This window comes from Geotrypetes seraphini, chromosome 14 (assembly GCF_902459505.1).
Source record: "Geotrypetes seraphini chromosome 14, aGeoSer1.1, whole genome shotgun sequence".
Taxonomy (NCBI): Eukaryota; Metazoa; Chordata; class Amphibia; order Gymnophiona; family Dermophiidae; genus Geotrypetes; species Geotrypetes seraphini.
The window spans coordinates 22755093-22771141 of record NC_047097.1 but is presented as its reverse complement, the minus strand read 5'-3'; the positions used below and the strand labels follow the sequence as shown (position 1 = coordinate 22771141).

The following is a 16049-nucleotide window of genomic DNA, read 5'->3' as shown; positions in this document are numbered from 1 at the left end:
ACAAGGAGGTTGGGTCAAACATTGTTTTTTCTCACCAGCTACAAAGAAAAAAGCAGGTGTTGCTATTCTGGTAAATAAAAAATGTACTGCTACATTCAAATTAAAGACAGCAGATATTAATGGAAGATGGATAATTGTGGAAATGAATATGGGAAATACTACCATGACGTTGTTAAATATATACGCCCCTAATTCGAACCAAAATGAATTTTTTAAAACTCTTCAACAATTGATTTTACCACTGGCTACTTCAAATCTAATAGTAGCGGGGGATTTCAATGCTGTTATGGATCCTATATTGGATAAAAACCCAAGTAGATATATGAAATCAATGGGCCTAGATAATTTAATACAAACTTGTGATTTAATGGATATTTGGCGTATACTTCATTTTGATGGACGGGAATTTTCATTCTGTTCTCATGTTCACAATTCTTTTTCAAGAATAGATTATATATTTATATCAAAACATCTAGCACATCAAGTAACAAAAGCTGCCATTGATCCAATCATTTTATCTGATCATGGTGGGGTATGGATTGAAATTAAGATCACAGATCAAAATACAAATAGACCAATATGGAAGTTTGATAATGCATTGCTTGCTGATCCAATATTCTGTGAAAATTTTCAAACAAAAATGAAATAATTTTTTCAAATAAATGATAAAGATGAGATCTCTAGAGAAATATTATGGGATGCATTTAAAGCATCAATAAGAGGACAAATTATTTCTTATTCGGCATATCTTAATAAACAAAATAAAAAACAATATACTAACTTAGAAAAAGAAATAAAAAATTTAGAATTAAAACTTATAGAAAAATGGGATTATTCTACACAACAAGAACTGTTAAAACTTAAAGGTAAATACAATGAAATATCATCAAAAATGATAAGAAAAGATTTATTTTCTCAGCAGGCACTGTATTATGGAAACTCAAATAAGTCGGGAAGAATACTAGCAAATTACCTAAAAGTGAAAAAAAAGAAAACAAAAATAATTGCTATAAAAGATGAAAAAGGTGATACACTAACAAAAATTGAACCAATCTTAAAACAATTCCTAAAATTTTATAAATCTCTTTATTCTTCCGAGACTTATTTAAATAAAGAAAAAGAAGGTTTAGAATTCTTGAAACTATTAAAGGGTCCAAAAATTCCTGAACATATAAAGCGAAGTTTAGAAGAACAAATATCACTAAAAGAATTAGGAACAGCTTTGAAATCCCTTAGAGTTGGATCCGCTCCAGGTGGTGATGGTTATACAGTAGAATTTTATAAAACATTTCAAAATTTTTTATTACCCTATTTATTAAATCTTTTTCAATATCAACTAAATCAAGGTTGTACTAAAGGCACTATGGCAGAATCATTAACAATAGTTTTACCAAAGCCAAATAAAGATCCCACTTTGGTATCAGATTACAGACCAATTTCTTTAATAAATGTAGATGGAAAATTATTAGCAAAAATACTTGCGTTAAGATTGGCTAAAGCTCTTCCCCATATTATAAGTATGTCTCAAACAGGATTTGTTGCTCAAAGACATTCATCTCATAATACTAGATTAGCTTTCCATATGTTATACCTAACAAAGAAAATGAACGAGCCAACTTTTGCTGTTTCTTTAGATGCAGAAAAGGCTTTTGATAGAATAGAATGGACATTTATGTATCAGACATTGGATTGGTTTGGAATAGGTCCTGGATTCACACAAATGATACAAACACTATATAACTCCCCTTCTGCTAGATTATACATTAATAATACGTTTTCAGAAAAATTTAATCTACAAAGAGGAGTTAGACAAGGATGTCCTTTGTCTCCTTTATTGTTTGATATTGTTTTAGAACCCTTAATATTAGCAATCCAACAAGTAAAGGAGATACAAGGTATACCTCATTCGGATAAAGAATATAAAATATCAGCTTATGCTGATGATTTATTATTATATTTGAGGAACCCAAAATCTACCATTCCACATTTACTTGAACTGATTGAAAAATTTGGAAAATTTTCAGGATATAAGATAAACTGGAACAAATCAGAAGTACTTCCATTAAATATACATTGTACAAAAGGTTTATTTAAATCATTCTCTTTTGTTTGGAAAGAGGATGCAATTAAATATCTTGGAATTTGGATTACAAAAAATTTAGATGACACAATGAAAATTAATGAAAAAAATTTATTACAAAAAGTAACAGAGATGTGTGAGCAATGGAACCCTTTACACTTATCTTGGTGGGGAAGAATACAAACTGTTAAAATGATGATATTACCTGTAGTCTGTTACCAAATGGGAATGATACCAGTTTTCTTCCAAAATTCTTTTTATAAAAAATTAAATAAAATATTGACAAAGTTTATTTGGCTTGGGAAAAATCCCAGAATTGCTTTAGTGTCATTACAAAGATCAATTGCGGAGGGAGGGGTAAATTTTCCCAACTTTTATAGGTATCATCAAGCCTATATCTTACGTCATGGTATGTATTGGATCCTCCCAGAGCCCACTATAAATATACCAGATTGGTTTTGGCTAGAATGGAGACTTATGTTTCCATTACGTCTTAGTCATGTAGTTAGTATCACGATGCCAAGGCTATACAAAGAACATAAAATATTCATGGATACATGGAAAACTTTAAGATACATAAGTAATCTAACTCCTATTCCAATTAGTAAATCAACAACTCAAACAATTTGGTTAAACCCCAAGATCAAAATAGGCGGTTTCAAAATAATCTGGAAAAACTGGATGACAGCAGGTATTCGTATTTTAGACGACATAATAAAAAATGGTAAAATGCTGGAATTTTCACAATTGCAACATAAATTTGATCTTAATAAAACACAATATTTTAGATGGTTGCAATTGAAGCAATCCATTCAGGTAGGGTTCCCTGAATGGAAAAATCTTACTAATTATCACAGCTTGGAATTCTTGTGTTTCCAGATAAACTCAATAGGACATGAAGCTGCACAGTGGTATAAATTAATATCCGGATATATAAATAAAAAACCAAAAAATGGTCTTAGAGACATTTGGAGCATTGAGATAAAGCATCAAATTAGTGCATCTCAATGGCCACGACTTTGGTCTTGGAGGTTAAAATGTACGGTATCAGCATCTATGAGACAAACTTGGTTTTTTCTTTTACATAGAGCTTTATGGACCCCTACACGTTTACATAGAATTGATAGCTCTAAATCTAATAGATGCTGGCACTGTCATGTTGAAATTGGGACATTAGACCATCTTTTATTCTTCTGTCCATTCATCTTAACATTCTGGAAATCAATTTGGCCTCAAATTAATAGGATGTTAGAAAACCCAATAGCCTTGACATATGATACTATATTATTTGGAACAACAATGAGAACAAAAAGTCAAATATCATCAAGTAATAACAAACTTTTATTTATTTTAACTGGAATAGCAATACAACAAATCACATTTAATTGGAAAAGACATGACAGGTTAAATTACACTTTCTGGTGGAATTCTGTTTGTCACATATATAAAATGGAGCTTACCATAGCAACACAAAAAGGATATATTAATAAATTTCAAAAGATATGGAGACCATTAACAGATTTTTGTAATGAATGATTAACTTTTCCCAAGATAGAAATTTGATTAGAGGGGAATGGGGTGGGATTTTATTTTTGGTTTTTACACACTATATTAATGTTGAATGAATTCACAATAAAGTTGTTTTTAAATATTATTGATTGAATGGGAGGGAGGGAGGGGGGATTAACACATTCAAAAGAAATTATATAAATTTAGATCTACTGCATAATATTATAAATTTTGTATAAAATTAATTTTCTAAAAAATGTTAAACTTGATAATAATAAGTGTGTTTATCAAGTGTATATGTTTAAGTTTCTAATAAGTATATTTGAAACACTTGTTGTAACAAAAGAAAATGAATAAAGATTATAAACATAAAAAAAAAAAAAAAGCCTTTGAATTTTTCTAACGAGGTTTCCCCACGCAATTTGGTAAATTATTCCAGAGCCGAGGAGCTCTAACTGAAAAAATAGTAGATATTCTAGTGCCCATAATTTTTAGGGAGGGGATAGTCAAAAGATGCTGTTCTGTTGATCTGAGTGTCCTAAATGGAGTTTACAGTATAAGAAGACGATCAGCAAATATTGATGCATTTGGTTGCCGGATTTTAAAGGTTAATAATGCAATTTTGTAAGTGATTCTATAAGAGACTGGTAGCCAAAGTGCTTTTTGCAGAAGCGGCGTCACATGGTCATAATGATTAGAGAATCACACGGGGATAAATTTCCCTGTCCCATTCCTGTAAGCTCAGCCTTAATCGCACAAACCTCGAACACTTATGATGCTAAAGTGTTTGAGGCTTGTGCAGTTGAGGACAGAGTTTGCAGGAATGGGGCTGGGGACAGGAAAAGAACTCGCCGTGTCATTCTCTAATGATGATGTCAAGAGATCAAAGAATTTATGCACATCTACCCCCTATTACAAGGTGCCTTTATTTAAGAGTAGATAAGTGCAGTAGCCCACCTAAACCATATTCTGTAATTATGTGCCTTAATGGCTTAGCATGTAATTAACATAAGAACATAAGCACTGCCTCCGCTGGGTCAGACCCGAGGTCCATCGCCCCCAGCAGTCCGCTCACGTAGTGGCCCAACAGGTCCAGGACCTGTGCAGTAATCCTCTATCTATACCCCTCTATCCCCTTTTCCAGCAGGAAATTGTCCAATCCTTTCTTGAACCCCAGTACCGTACTCTGCTCTATTACACTCTCTGGAAGTGCATTGGCTAAGGCTCTTAACATTTGCATCTCCTCTTCCTATAGGCTAAGGCTCTTTGCAACTGCATTGTGATGTCATAGAGCTTTATGGTTATAGAAACCTAGAAACATGATGGCAGATAAAGGCCAAATGGTCCATCCGCAGCATCCACTATCTCCTCCTCTCCCATAAGAACATAAGCAATGCCTCCGCTGGGTCAGACCTGAGGTCCATCGTGCCCAGCAGTCCGCTCACGTAGTGGCCCAACAGGTCCAGGACCTGTGCAGTAATCCTCTATCTATACCCCTCTATCCCCTTTTCCAGCAGGAAATTGTCCAAACCTTTCTTGAACCCCAGTACCGTATTCTGCCCTATTACGTCCTCTGGAAGCGCATTCCAGGTGTCCACCACACGTTGGGTAAAGAAGAACTTCCTAGTATTTGTTTTGAATCTGTCCCCTTTCAACTTCTCCGAATGCCCTCTTGTTCTTTTATTTTTCGAAAGTTTGAAGAATCTGTCCCTCTCGACTCTCTCTATGGCTAACAGAGCAGGGGCATGAGTGGTGCCAACTTTAAGCACATAACTTATAGAATACTGTAATTTAAGTTCTTATATGCTACATAAAATTGTTAATATTTACACCAATATTAAAGAGCATTTGCAAAAACCCCAAAAATAAACACTGCTTCTAAATTAACTGAATAAATCTTAACCTTTCATTAAATTGATTTAGTTGAAATTTTAACCATTAATCGAACTAAACTCATTTAAATTCAACAGGGACAAGCCTCAGACTTAGGAGTACATATTTCCCAAATTGGGATTACTTCAAGAGAAGAATGAATTATTCTTTTGCCTCCTTATAACATCACCGGTTCATTACCCCACCTCCCTACCAACTAATTTAATTTATTGACTAATTAATTAATTAACTTTTAAAAAAACCCAAAAACTTAAACTACATTACTTTTCTCAAATAAATACTTATAAATTTTATTCCTACCATTTAAGTAGTTTTAATCCTTAAAAACTTATTAAATTTGAAAAACTACGTTTATTATTTAGGTAAGGAGTATATACATACTTCAGACGAATCAGCATACCATCTTTGAAACTCAAGACCAACTTGGTCTTTAGTATTTGTTTATTTTGCTAATATATTACCTTTACACCAGCCATAGAACTAGCATAACTGTTAACACCCAAATGCAGGCAAGTCAATGCTGACTTAAGCTGGGCTTCTATAATGGAAAGTACATGTATAAATGCTATCACAGAACAGGCATACTATCTACTTACTTTTGCTGGCCAATGCTGGAAACTATTTAAACAGTCAGGAATAGCTCCCAGGTGGGTAAATAATGTTTTAGCGCCAAGCCACAGATATTCAGTGGGCCAGATAGTGTACATCTGAGGGTACTGAAGGAACTTAGTGAAGCTCTGGCGGCTCTGCTGGCTGACCTTTTCAGTGCTTCTCTAGAGTGGGGAGTGGTACTGGAGGACTGGAGAAGGGTTGATGAAGTCCCTCTCCACAAAAGTGCAAGTATGGAAGAAGTAGGGAACTACAGGCCCATAAATCTGACTTCTGAGGTAAGAAAATTAATGGAAACACTTTTAAATCAGAGAATAGTGAAATTTCTGGAATCCAGTAGATTACAGGACCCAAGGCAACGTGGATTCACTAGAGGCAGGTCTTGTCAAACAAATCTGACCAATTTCTTTAACTGGGCGACCAGAGAATTGGATAGGGGGGACAGTGCTAGATGTGGTATATTTAGATTTTAGCAAAGCCATTGACAGTGCCCTTGATATGGGCCACAAAGTGACAGATTGGGTCAGGAACTGGTTGAGTGGAAGGCGACAGAGGGTAGTGGTCAATGGAGATCATTCTGAGGAAAGTGATGTTACTAGCTGTGTGCTACGTGGTTTGGTTCTTAGGCCTATTCTTTTTAACATTTTTGTAAGTGATATCGCTGAAGGGCTGTCAGGTAAGATTTGCCTCTTTGCAGATGATACCAAAATCTTCAATAGAGTAGACAACCCTGATGGTGTGAATGACATTAGGAAGATTCTAGCAAAGCTTAAAGAATGGTCTGAAATTTGGCAGCTAAGATTTAATGCTAAGAAATGCAAGGTCATGCATTTGGGCCGCATAAATCCAAGGGAATGGTACCGTTTAGAAGGTGAAGAACTTCTGTGCATGAAAGAGGAGTGGCACTTGGGTGTGATAGTATGTGGTGATCTTAAGGTGACCAAACAAGTTAAAAAGGCAATTGTGAAAGCTAGAAGGATGCTAAGGTGCATAGGGAGAGGTATGGCCAGTAGGAAAAAGGAGGTATTGATCCCCTGTATAAGAACACAAGAACTGCCATACTGGGACAGACTGAAGGTCCATCAAGCCCAGCATCCTGTTTCCCACATTGTCCAACCCAGGTCCCAAGCAGTAAAACAGATTTTATGTTACTTATCCTAGGAATCCTAGTGAGACCTCATTTAAAATATTATGTAAAGGTCTGGCAACCGCATCTTCAAAAAGATAGAAACAGGATAGAGTCGGTCCAGAGGAAGGCTACTAAAATGACTGATGGTCTTCATCATAAGACGTTTGGGGACACACTTAAAGATCTCAATCTGTATACTTTGGAGGAAAAGTTAGGAGAGGGGAGATATGATAGAGACGTTTAAATACCTACGTGATGCAAATGCACATGAGTTGAGTTTCTTTCATTTGAAAGGAAGCTCCGGAATGAGAGGGCATAGGATGAAGTTAAGAGGAGATAGGCTCAGGAGTAATCTAAGGAAATACTTATTTTACAGAAAGGGTAGTAGATGTGTGGAATAGTCTCCCGGAAGAAGTGGTGGAGACAGAGACTGTCTAAATTCAAAAAGCACAGAACAGACACATAGGATCTCTTAGGGAGAAGAAGAGATAGTGGATGCTGCGAATGGGCAGACTGGATGGCCATCTGGCTTTTATCTGCCATTATGATTCTATGAATATTTGTGCCTAGCTGCTAACCGGCTATTTCGTGCAACCATAGTTGGCTAGGCGTGGATAGTCAATGCCAAACCACTATATTTAGCAGTTAAAATAGCTGCATAAATAACAGGCCTATCTTTAATTGTTAAGCACTTAACCGGTTGGCACTGAATACTGGATATTGGCATAACCGGTTAAGTTGCCACAGCCAATAGTAACAGCAGATAAAGACCTGAATAGGTCCATCCAGTCTGCCCAACCATACATGCTCCATAAATTAATGTAGTTTAAATTGCCCTTTTTCTTAGATATTTCTGGGCCAGAAACCCAGAGCCCTGCCCAGTAGTGTACTTAGGTTCCATCTACTGGAGTCTCCATCAAAGCTCACTCCAGCCCATCTTAACCATCCCAGCCATCGAAACCCTCCTCAACTGAATGTCCATATACGGGACACAGGCCATACAAGCCTGCCCAGTACTGGCCTTAGTTCCTCCAATGTATACCCATTATTTTCTGATTAGAGATCCTCTGTGTTCATCCCACCCTTGTTTGAACTCTGTCACCGTTTTCTTCTCCACCACCTCAATTCAATTCCAGTCACCAGAAACATCCTGGCATTAAATATACAGGTTGAACATCATCAGTGGACAGCCAAAGTGCTTGCCTCCACTGGCTGAAAACTCCCAGGTGCCACTGAGTGGAACTGTCAATCATCCACTAGGAACCGTTTATAGAACTGTGCCTAGCAGTGCCTAAGCAATCTTACACAGCAGTAGGCACTAAATCCTGGATTTATAGACAGACTGCTTATTCCACACTGTCCAAGTAGAATAACCAGCATCTTCTGGAAATTCCATCCCTGCCACACCTATTTTACGACACAACCAGAAAGAAGATTTTTTTCCGTAACAGCACCCACAACATGGAACTCTTTACCTCCACATCTCCGGGAAGAACTAACTTTAGATAAATTTAAAGCCAATCTAAAGACCTTTCTCTTCAAGGATGCCTATGACAAGTAGATATCAGACCTTAGGAAGAAGGAAGAGCATCTTCCCCCTCCTCATGTACTGACCATTTATGGCTTCCTCTCCTATCACAGATTGTACTTCTCCCCTTATCATTATGTTTCTGTATGTCATTAACGTCTTTTGGCCTTAATGCCATCCTCTTGTTTTTAATAGTCATCATATTGTACACTGCTCAGACAGTTTTTTTAAGCGGTATATCAAATTTTAAATAAAATTTGAAACTTGAATCCTTAGGTGCACTGCTATTTAGGCTAGGGTTTTCTTGGCCTAAATGAGTACTCCTAAGTCAAACCATACCCAAAATATCCCCCAAATCTGTCCAGAGTCCACCCCTAACCACGCCTACTTACTGGTAGGCATCTCGGTGTAGACCCTACCTCAAAGTGGTAGGCGTCTACTGACTTAGGCGCCATCTAATTAATTTTTTTAATTGTTTTCTTTTAACAGCACTATCAATTAACAGCCCCAATTAAGAAAATTAAGTTGGGAGCCTAGATCATACTAAGTGCGTCATTTATAGAATCTGGGCCTTGTTGTTTAACTGTGGCACCCAGTCGTTGAACTGCACCCTTAATGTTTCAAATATTTGTTGGCAAAACATATGCAGCTCATTGAAAACTGGCCCTTGGACTCCACTGTTTTCCACAGACACGGGATATTTACTAACAAAACAGCTCTTACATACCTGAAGTTTCTTCTGCTCCATGCTTATCTCAGAATATTCTTGAGCTGTAGCCAATGCTGCAGCAAGGGCTTTCTTCTTCTGACTTTTTGCCCTTTTGGGTATGGAGGTTGTTATGGGTATTGGAGTCTGAACAATATTAATTGGAGAATTTTCAGGTAGATCATCCAACTGAAGATATGGAAGAAGATGTAGAAGCTTGTTAAAAATGACTCCAGATAAAGAGGAAGAATTGCCTTAAAATTAAAAGCATCCCCTGGGCTCCAGATCAAAATACTTCAACACTAATGAGTCTTGGGAGGAGCCCGAGGTGCCAGAGCCTCCGTGCAAATCATTTGCATACAAAAAGGATAGTGAATCAATCGCTGTTTCAAAATTGGCCAGAGAATCGGCCAACAGCGATTGAATCGCTATCTTTAGTGAATCTGGGCCTTTGTAACTCTGTATTATAACACCTCCACAGAAGCTAAAGTATTGTAACACCTTTTATAGAAGAAGGACATGCAAACTGCTCTGAATTGACATCCCAGTCATTAGTAGAGGTATAGAAGCAAACAATACTATGGAGAATAACGTAGCTGTGAAAACAACATACACACATCTTTAGTAACTAAAAATTGCACTGGCCTGAACAGCACAGCCTTGACAAAAGACTAGCTGAGAAAGTACTGAAGTGAATAGCAAGATTTGCAAGTGTGCATTCTATCCCTCCTTTTTACTAAGCCGTGATAGTGATTATTAGTGTAGGGAGCTGCGCTGAATGCTCCGCGCTGCTCCCGACGCTCCCAGGAACTCTATGAGCATCGGGAGCAGTGCGGAGCTTTCAGCACGGCTCCCTGCACTAATAACCACTATCGCTATCAGATGCTGTATACAGTATTACTTCTGGGGCCCTGAATAACTGAAACAAGGTATATTATAGACAAACTGTACAACAGTTAAGGGAGCGATCCTTAACCTCATAGGAAAATCCTCTAACAGGCAGCAATGAAGTACACTAACATTTAGAAAACACTGAATCCTCTCACTTCCATCGTATTCTCCAAGGTAACAACGAATACATATTTAAAAAAAAAAAAAAAAAATGCTTAGCCACAGGAACAAGAGCTAAACGTACTCCTGCTCCCATCTAGAGGTCTACTTGAAATGACAGTGTTTACGTGAGATTTGTTTTGCTTCAGTGCATTAACACTGGGACTCATATTCTATAAACGGCGCCCTACCGACAGGGCAGGATTAATTCATTGAGGGCCCCTAGGCACACAAATACACTGGGCCCCCTGCCCCGCCCCACCCCACCATGTGCCCAGGCGGAAACAGGAAGCTGCGTCAGAGGGAAGCTTTGGGCAAGCAGCACCACTTGCAAAACTACAGTTCCTGTTGCCTTTCTTCCCCGTGTTACTTGCTTATCTTACTTTCCGTTGATGGGGGGGTCCGCGTTGCCGATCGGGGGGAGGCCTGTGTTACCGATCGATGCTGGAGGGGCCCATCGCCGTTTGGGAAAAAACAGTGTTGATGCCCTCCTTCATCGGGCCTCCCTGACCATTTCGGGCCCTAGGCACGTGCCTACTGGGCCTAGTGGTTAAGCCTGCCCACCGGTGCCTAACTTAAGTGGCAATGTCATTTAAAAATCATTTAAAACCAAAAATGTAAGCACCTAGAGGTGCCTAGTTCACATTTACGGGGGCACCTTAGAACACCTAAGGATAAAAAAGTAGTTAATGCGTGAAATGACCTTAGATGTCCTTAGACGCAGTTCATATCAAACATGCAGGCATGACCTACATTTCCAATGCCTATGTTTGAGGTAGTCACAATTCTACAAATGGCACCATTGTGTGAGTGACATGCAATCAGTGGCTATTTTTCAGGCGAATGCTGATACCGGCACCGTTTGATACAGGTCTTACCATGTACTAAAGAAGTTCAACTAATGGTCTCCCTAGAGGGCAATGTCTCCAAATGAAAATGCATAGCCTTTATAGGTCAAGCCATAACTTCCAATCACTTCTACTACATGTATAGCTACTCCAGAACTTCCTTCATATTACTGAACATAGAAAAGCAAAGAGTTTGCAACCGCCTGCTTCTATCATCATATATCTCCTATTGTTTTTTTCCTTACTTGTCTTATTTACTATCAATAACTTGCATTTCTTTCCCCATTTTTTCCTTTTGTATTATATGTTTTGTCAGGTTAGTCGTATTTATTTGGTTGGTTTTCCCCCAAAACTTGTAATTTCACCGTTTTTGTACATCGCTTAGAATCAAATCCATAAGAAACTTGAACTTTACCATCATATATCTGTTCTTCTTTTCCCAGCTTCCTCTGCATTTTCTGCTACAAATTTTACAAACGTACCATGATAACTTTGTGGTACACATTTACAGATTCAATATCTTCCCCTTTCCCTGAATAACTCCATTAGGGATCCTTCCTAATTAATCACTAGAGGGCCTATTGATTATTACAGTCTTTTAAGGCAACCAAGTCCTTTGGTTCCCATCCACGAGAGAGCTATTCAGTTTTCCTCTTCACTGATGCATGAGTTGGCTCCGTTTCTATAATGGAGCAGATAGACCTCAATTCAAGTACCCCTTGTCTTATCCACTAGTTTCTCTTGGTCAATACAACCCACTTGAAGAAGATCATTCAGAAAGTGCTGGTAGAACTAAGTCTTTGTCCAATGAGAAAGTGTGTTGATGTTGGTAAGATACAGTTCCTTATCATATGTGAAGATTAATGGGCTGGACTTAATTACAGACTCTACTTCTGTAAGGATTGTGGAAATCTCTTCGAACGACAAAAGATTTTTCCTTAAACTGTATGCATCATTCTTTCCCAAAATGATTTTTCTTCAGAGTTTTAAAGATCGACTCTTTGGTAATATACTTTTGCAGATTCAATACAATGATGCTTTCTTACCAAACGCAGTGCTCAATTTCTCACAGCCATTTGATAATAAGTTAGCGGTTTAACGCATGCTGCACGCTAACGCTGGCATTAGTTCTAGCCACGTAGCGCAGGTTTAGCGCGCACTAAAACTGCTAACGCAGCTTCGTAAAAGGAGCCCTAAATGTCCTATAGGAAAATAAGAAAAATGTTAACTTACTACTTGAGGAGATATGCTATCACTTTTAGCATTCCCACTGTCACTTGATAACTCAGGAAATGCAGCTTCATCCTGAAAGGAAATCAGATTAAAAAAAAAAACCAAAACAAATTTGTTTTAGATGGTGTTAGGGCTGCCATGGGGTCATTTCCTGGTGCAAATTTCTGCTCACCAGGTCAGCTGGCGCTGAGAAAGGTGCAGAGGGAGGAAGGGGGGCAATGTCTGGAAAGCAGTATATGCTAATACTTGAAGTATAGGAAACAAGGTTCTAGATCTAGAGGTTATGATGGAAGAAGCCAAGTTGGATTTAGTAGCTAATTACAGAGACATAGTTTATGACTGGAACATAGCTAAACAGGGCTATAAATTGTTCAGGAAAGACAGGGTAGGAAGAAAAGGAGGGGGGAGTGGTGTGATGTGTTAAAGATCGTATTAAAGCCACACAATTGCAGATTTACAGGTGTGTTAAGTTCACTTATTAGTAGCTTGAAAGCATAACTTGTGCTTCCATTTTTAAATCAAGCCTTAAAACCCTTTTTTCCAAAAGATGCCTTTGAAGTATAGATCCAGATTTTGATTTCAGTACCATTTAATTTCACCTGTACTCCCTTCTGTTTTTCCCTTTCCCCGACCATTTAAAATTTATTTTTATATATAATGTAACCCTTAATGTCTTCCCTGTGTAGTCTCCCTTATTATTTTAAATTGTTTGTGTTAGTTTCCCTGTATAAGTATATTTTAGCTAAATTTGATGTAAACTGCTTTGGCTGTATATTACGTGGTATATCAAATTGAAATAAACTTGAAACTTGTAACATTTCCATAGTAAATCCCAACTTAGAAAAATGGCTTTGCCATCATTTAATATGTATACTTTATTTTTTGCATTTCTTGTCTAAGATTCATGGGGAAGGAGTTCCACAATGTGGGTGCTATGACCGATAAGATGGTTTTACGAGTCGTGTCAGACTATTTGGCGAATAGAGGGAATTGCAAGAAGGTTTTGCTGAGTTGACCAGAGTAATCTTGGGGTCGAGTATGGAACTATTATAAGCTGGCATATAATAGAATTTTAAATGTAATTTGCTTTATAAAAAATTTTAACAACCGTGTTCTATATAATCTGAAGCCTTCCGATTTCCTTCTGTATGATTCCCTGTTAAAGTGAATTGCAGTAATCTAAATGAGAAATTACCAACAAATGAAAAAGGATATTGAGAGATTTGAGGTCCATAAAAGAAGAGAGAGAACAAATCATTTTAAGTTTGAAAAAACATTTCTGAACCACAGAACTAATTTGTTTATTGATGGAGTTTATCACTGAGGATTACCCCCCAGGATCTTGATCGTTGTGTCAAGTTGAATTGGGATTGATCTGATACCGATTAGAGCTTTCAGGGATTCATTATCTCTAGTTGGAAATAGAAGAGCCTCCTACTACATGCTACATGACCCATAAATGAAAAAGTTTAGATTAACTCTGGAGGGAGCTTGACTGGCTGCACAATTGACTTTGGACAGTTTTGATGCATTCCAGCTACTTCAGACATCCCTGGATCCTTATAATGTTTCTCAGACAACCCAGCATAAACAAAAATCTTTTCCAGATTTGTGGTCATTACCCTCTCCAGACAGGAGCACAGTTTTTCCTCCATTTCCTCTATAAGTGCTTGTTAAAGTATCAAAGGAACATAATATATATATATATTTTTTTTTTTTGGGGGGAGGGAGAGTTGAATCAACTGAAAACATTTCTTAATAAGGTTTTTGACTAAATTATCTGTCTTTTAAGTATATTACACTTAGGCCTTGCAGTATACTATAGATTGATGTTTCCTTTATTTCTATTTTGTTTTTGGAATTTGATCTCTTTCTTTGTCAAACATCGGTCTGTTCTTTATTGAAGTCTAAGAAGGATTTCTATTGGATTTCAGGACTGCAGACAGAAATTTTATTTATTTATTCAATTTTCTAGCTCAGAATGTTTCACATTCATTTATTCAGGTACTCAAGCATTTTTCCCTTTCTGTCCTGGTGGGCTCACAATCTATCTAATGTACCTGGAGCAATGGAGGGATTAAGCGACTTGCCCAGTAGCACAAGGAGCAGTGTGGGTTTGAACCAACAACCTCAGGGTACTAAGGTTGTAGCTTTAACCACTGCGCCACACTTTCCAGCCCATTTATTTTCAGCAAGGCTTTTGAAGGTGCAGTGATCACCTATCTCCACATTTGGTTAGCAAGGCTTTTTCCATCAAATTCTTCACCATTGGACCCCTGAGGAAGGCATTTCACTGAAACACGGCCCGTGTTGGGTCCATGGAACACAAATTGTGGATAGTGTTTTTAAGTCTTTTCTGAAGAAATAAAAAGGTTTTTTTAAAAAAATATTGTTGGTTTCCACATTTTTTGTTTTGTTTGGTTCACACTTTCCAGCCCAACATCTTCTGCTGCACCAGAGCCAAGGGAGCCCCAGACTTAGTTGGATAAATTCAGGGTTCCCAGACGCACCAGCCTCAGAGAAGGAGCTCAATCTCACACTACCATAATCTGTGCCATCTTGACTCCTTCCCCTTCATAGGTCTGCATTTCTAAGCACTTACTGTCTGTCTCTGCTCCAAACTTTCAACTCTGCTGGCAGCTTCCCTTTGAAACTGTTATGTTATATTTTTATACTAGTCTTTAAGCCCGTTACATTAACAGGTGCCCTCAGTGTCTCCTTCCCATGTCCTTAGTACCCCTTCCTACGTCCTTAGTTCCCCCAGTACTTCCTTCCTGTGTCACTTAACACTGAAAAAAAAAATCTACTTAGCCATCCTTCAGTTATTTACCTATCCCACATCTTTCTAACATGAAAAAAAATTCCCACTCCGAACCTCAAGCTCCCTCCAACTCTTCCGCAAACACCTAAAAACCTGGCTATTCTCAAAACTGTAACACTTCCCCCCTCTTAGGCCTCTCACCTTCCCCTTTACACCTAACTCTTTAATCTCTCCACTGTAGTTCCTCTCTCATCCTTCTTCCTGTAAACCGTGCCGAGCTCCGCATTCGTGGAGATGGTGCGGTATATAAACCCAAGGTTTAGTTTAGTTTAGTTTATATATGGATCAACTATTCAAGCAGATCAGATGTAAACAAATCATATATATATATATATATATATATATATATATATATATATATATATATATATATATATACACTCAAACACAAAGAATATGATGGCAATAAAACATGGGGATCAAAAGATAATCCACATTAACCCCCTCTTTTACAAAGGTGCGCTATGCTTTTTGGCATCCAGTAAATATCATTACGTGCTAAACGCTAATGCGTGCATATTATCCTATGGATGTGTTAGCGATTAGCGCATGCGTTGATTCAGCGCGCCTTTGTAAATTCATGTAATTTATTAAATTGTTAAGTTTTATGTTGAATTATACCTGCTGTACACCTCCTTGGGTG

General features: G+C 37.6%; 1 protein-coding gene across 4 annotated transcripts in view; it reads right to left on the bottom strand.

Moving 5' to 3' along the window:
- SECISBP2L (SECIS binding protein 2 like) overlaps positions 1-16049 on the bottom strand; it is a 78602-nt gene that overhangs the window by 22589 nt on the left and 39964 nt on the right. For 2 of the 4 annotated variants that reach the window (XM_033920791.1, XM_033920792.1), the window contains exons 8-9: positions 12586-12657; positions 9476-9643 (exon numbers count right to left, since the gene is read on the bottom strand). The exons of 1 other annotated variant lie outside the window; for it this stretch is intronic. In XM_033920791.1, the coding sequence (XP_033776682.1) occupies positions 9476-9643; positions 12586-12657 (240 nt within the window). The remainder of the gene's footprint in view (positions 1-9475; positions 9644-12585; positions 12658-16049) is intronic. One more of the 4 variants, XM_033920793.1, reaches the window with a different exon arrangement.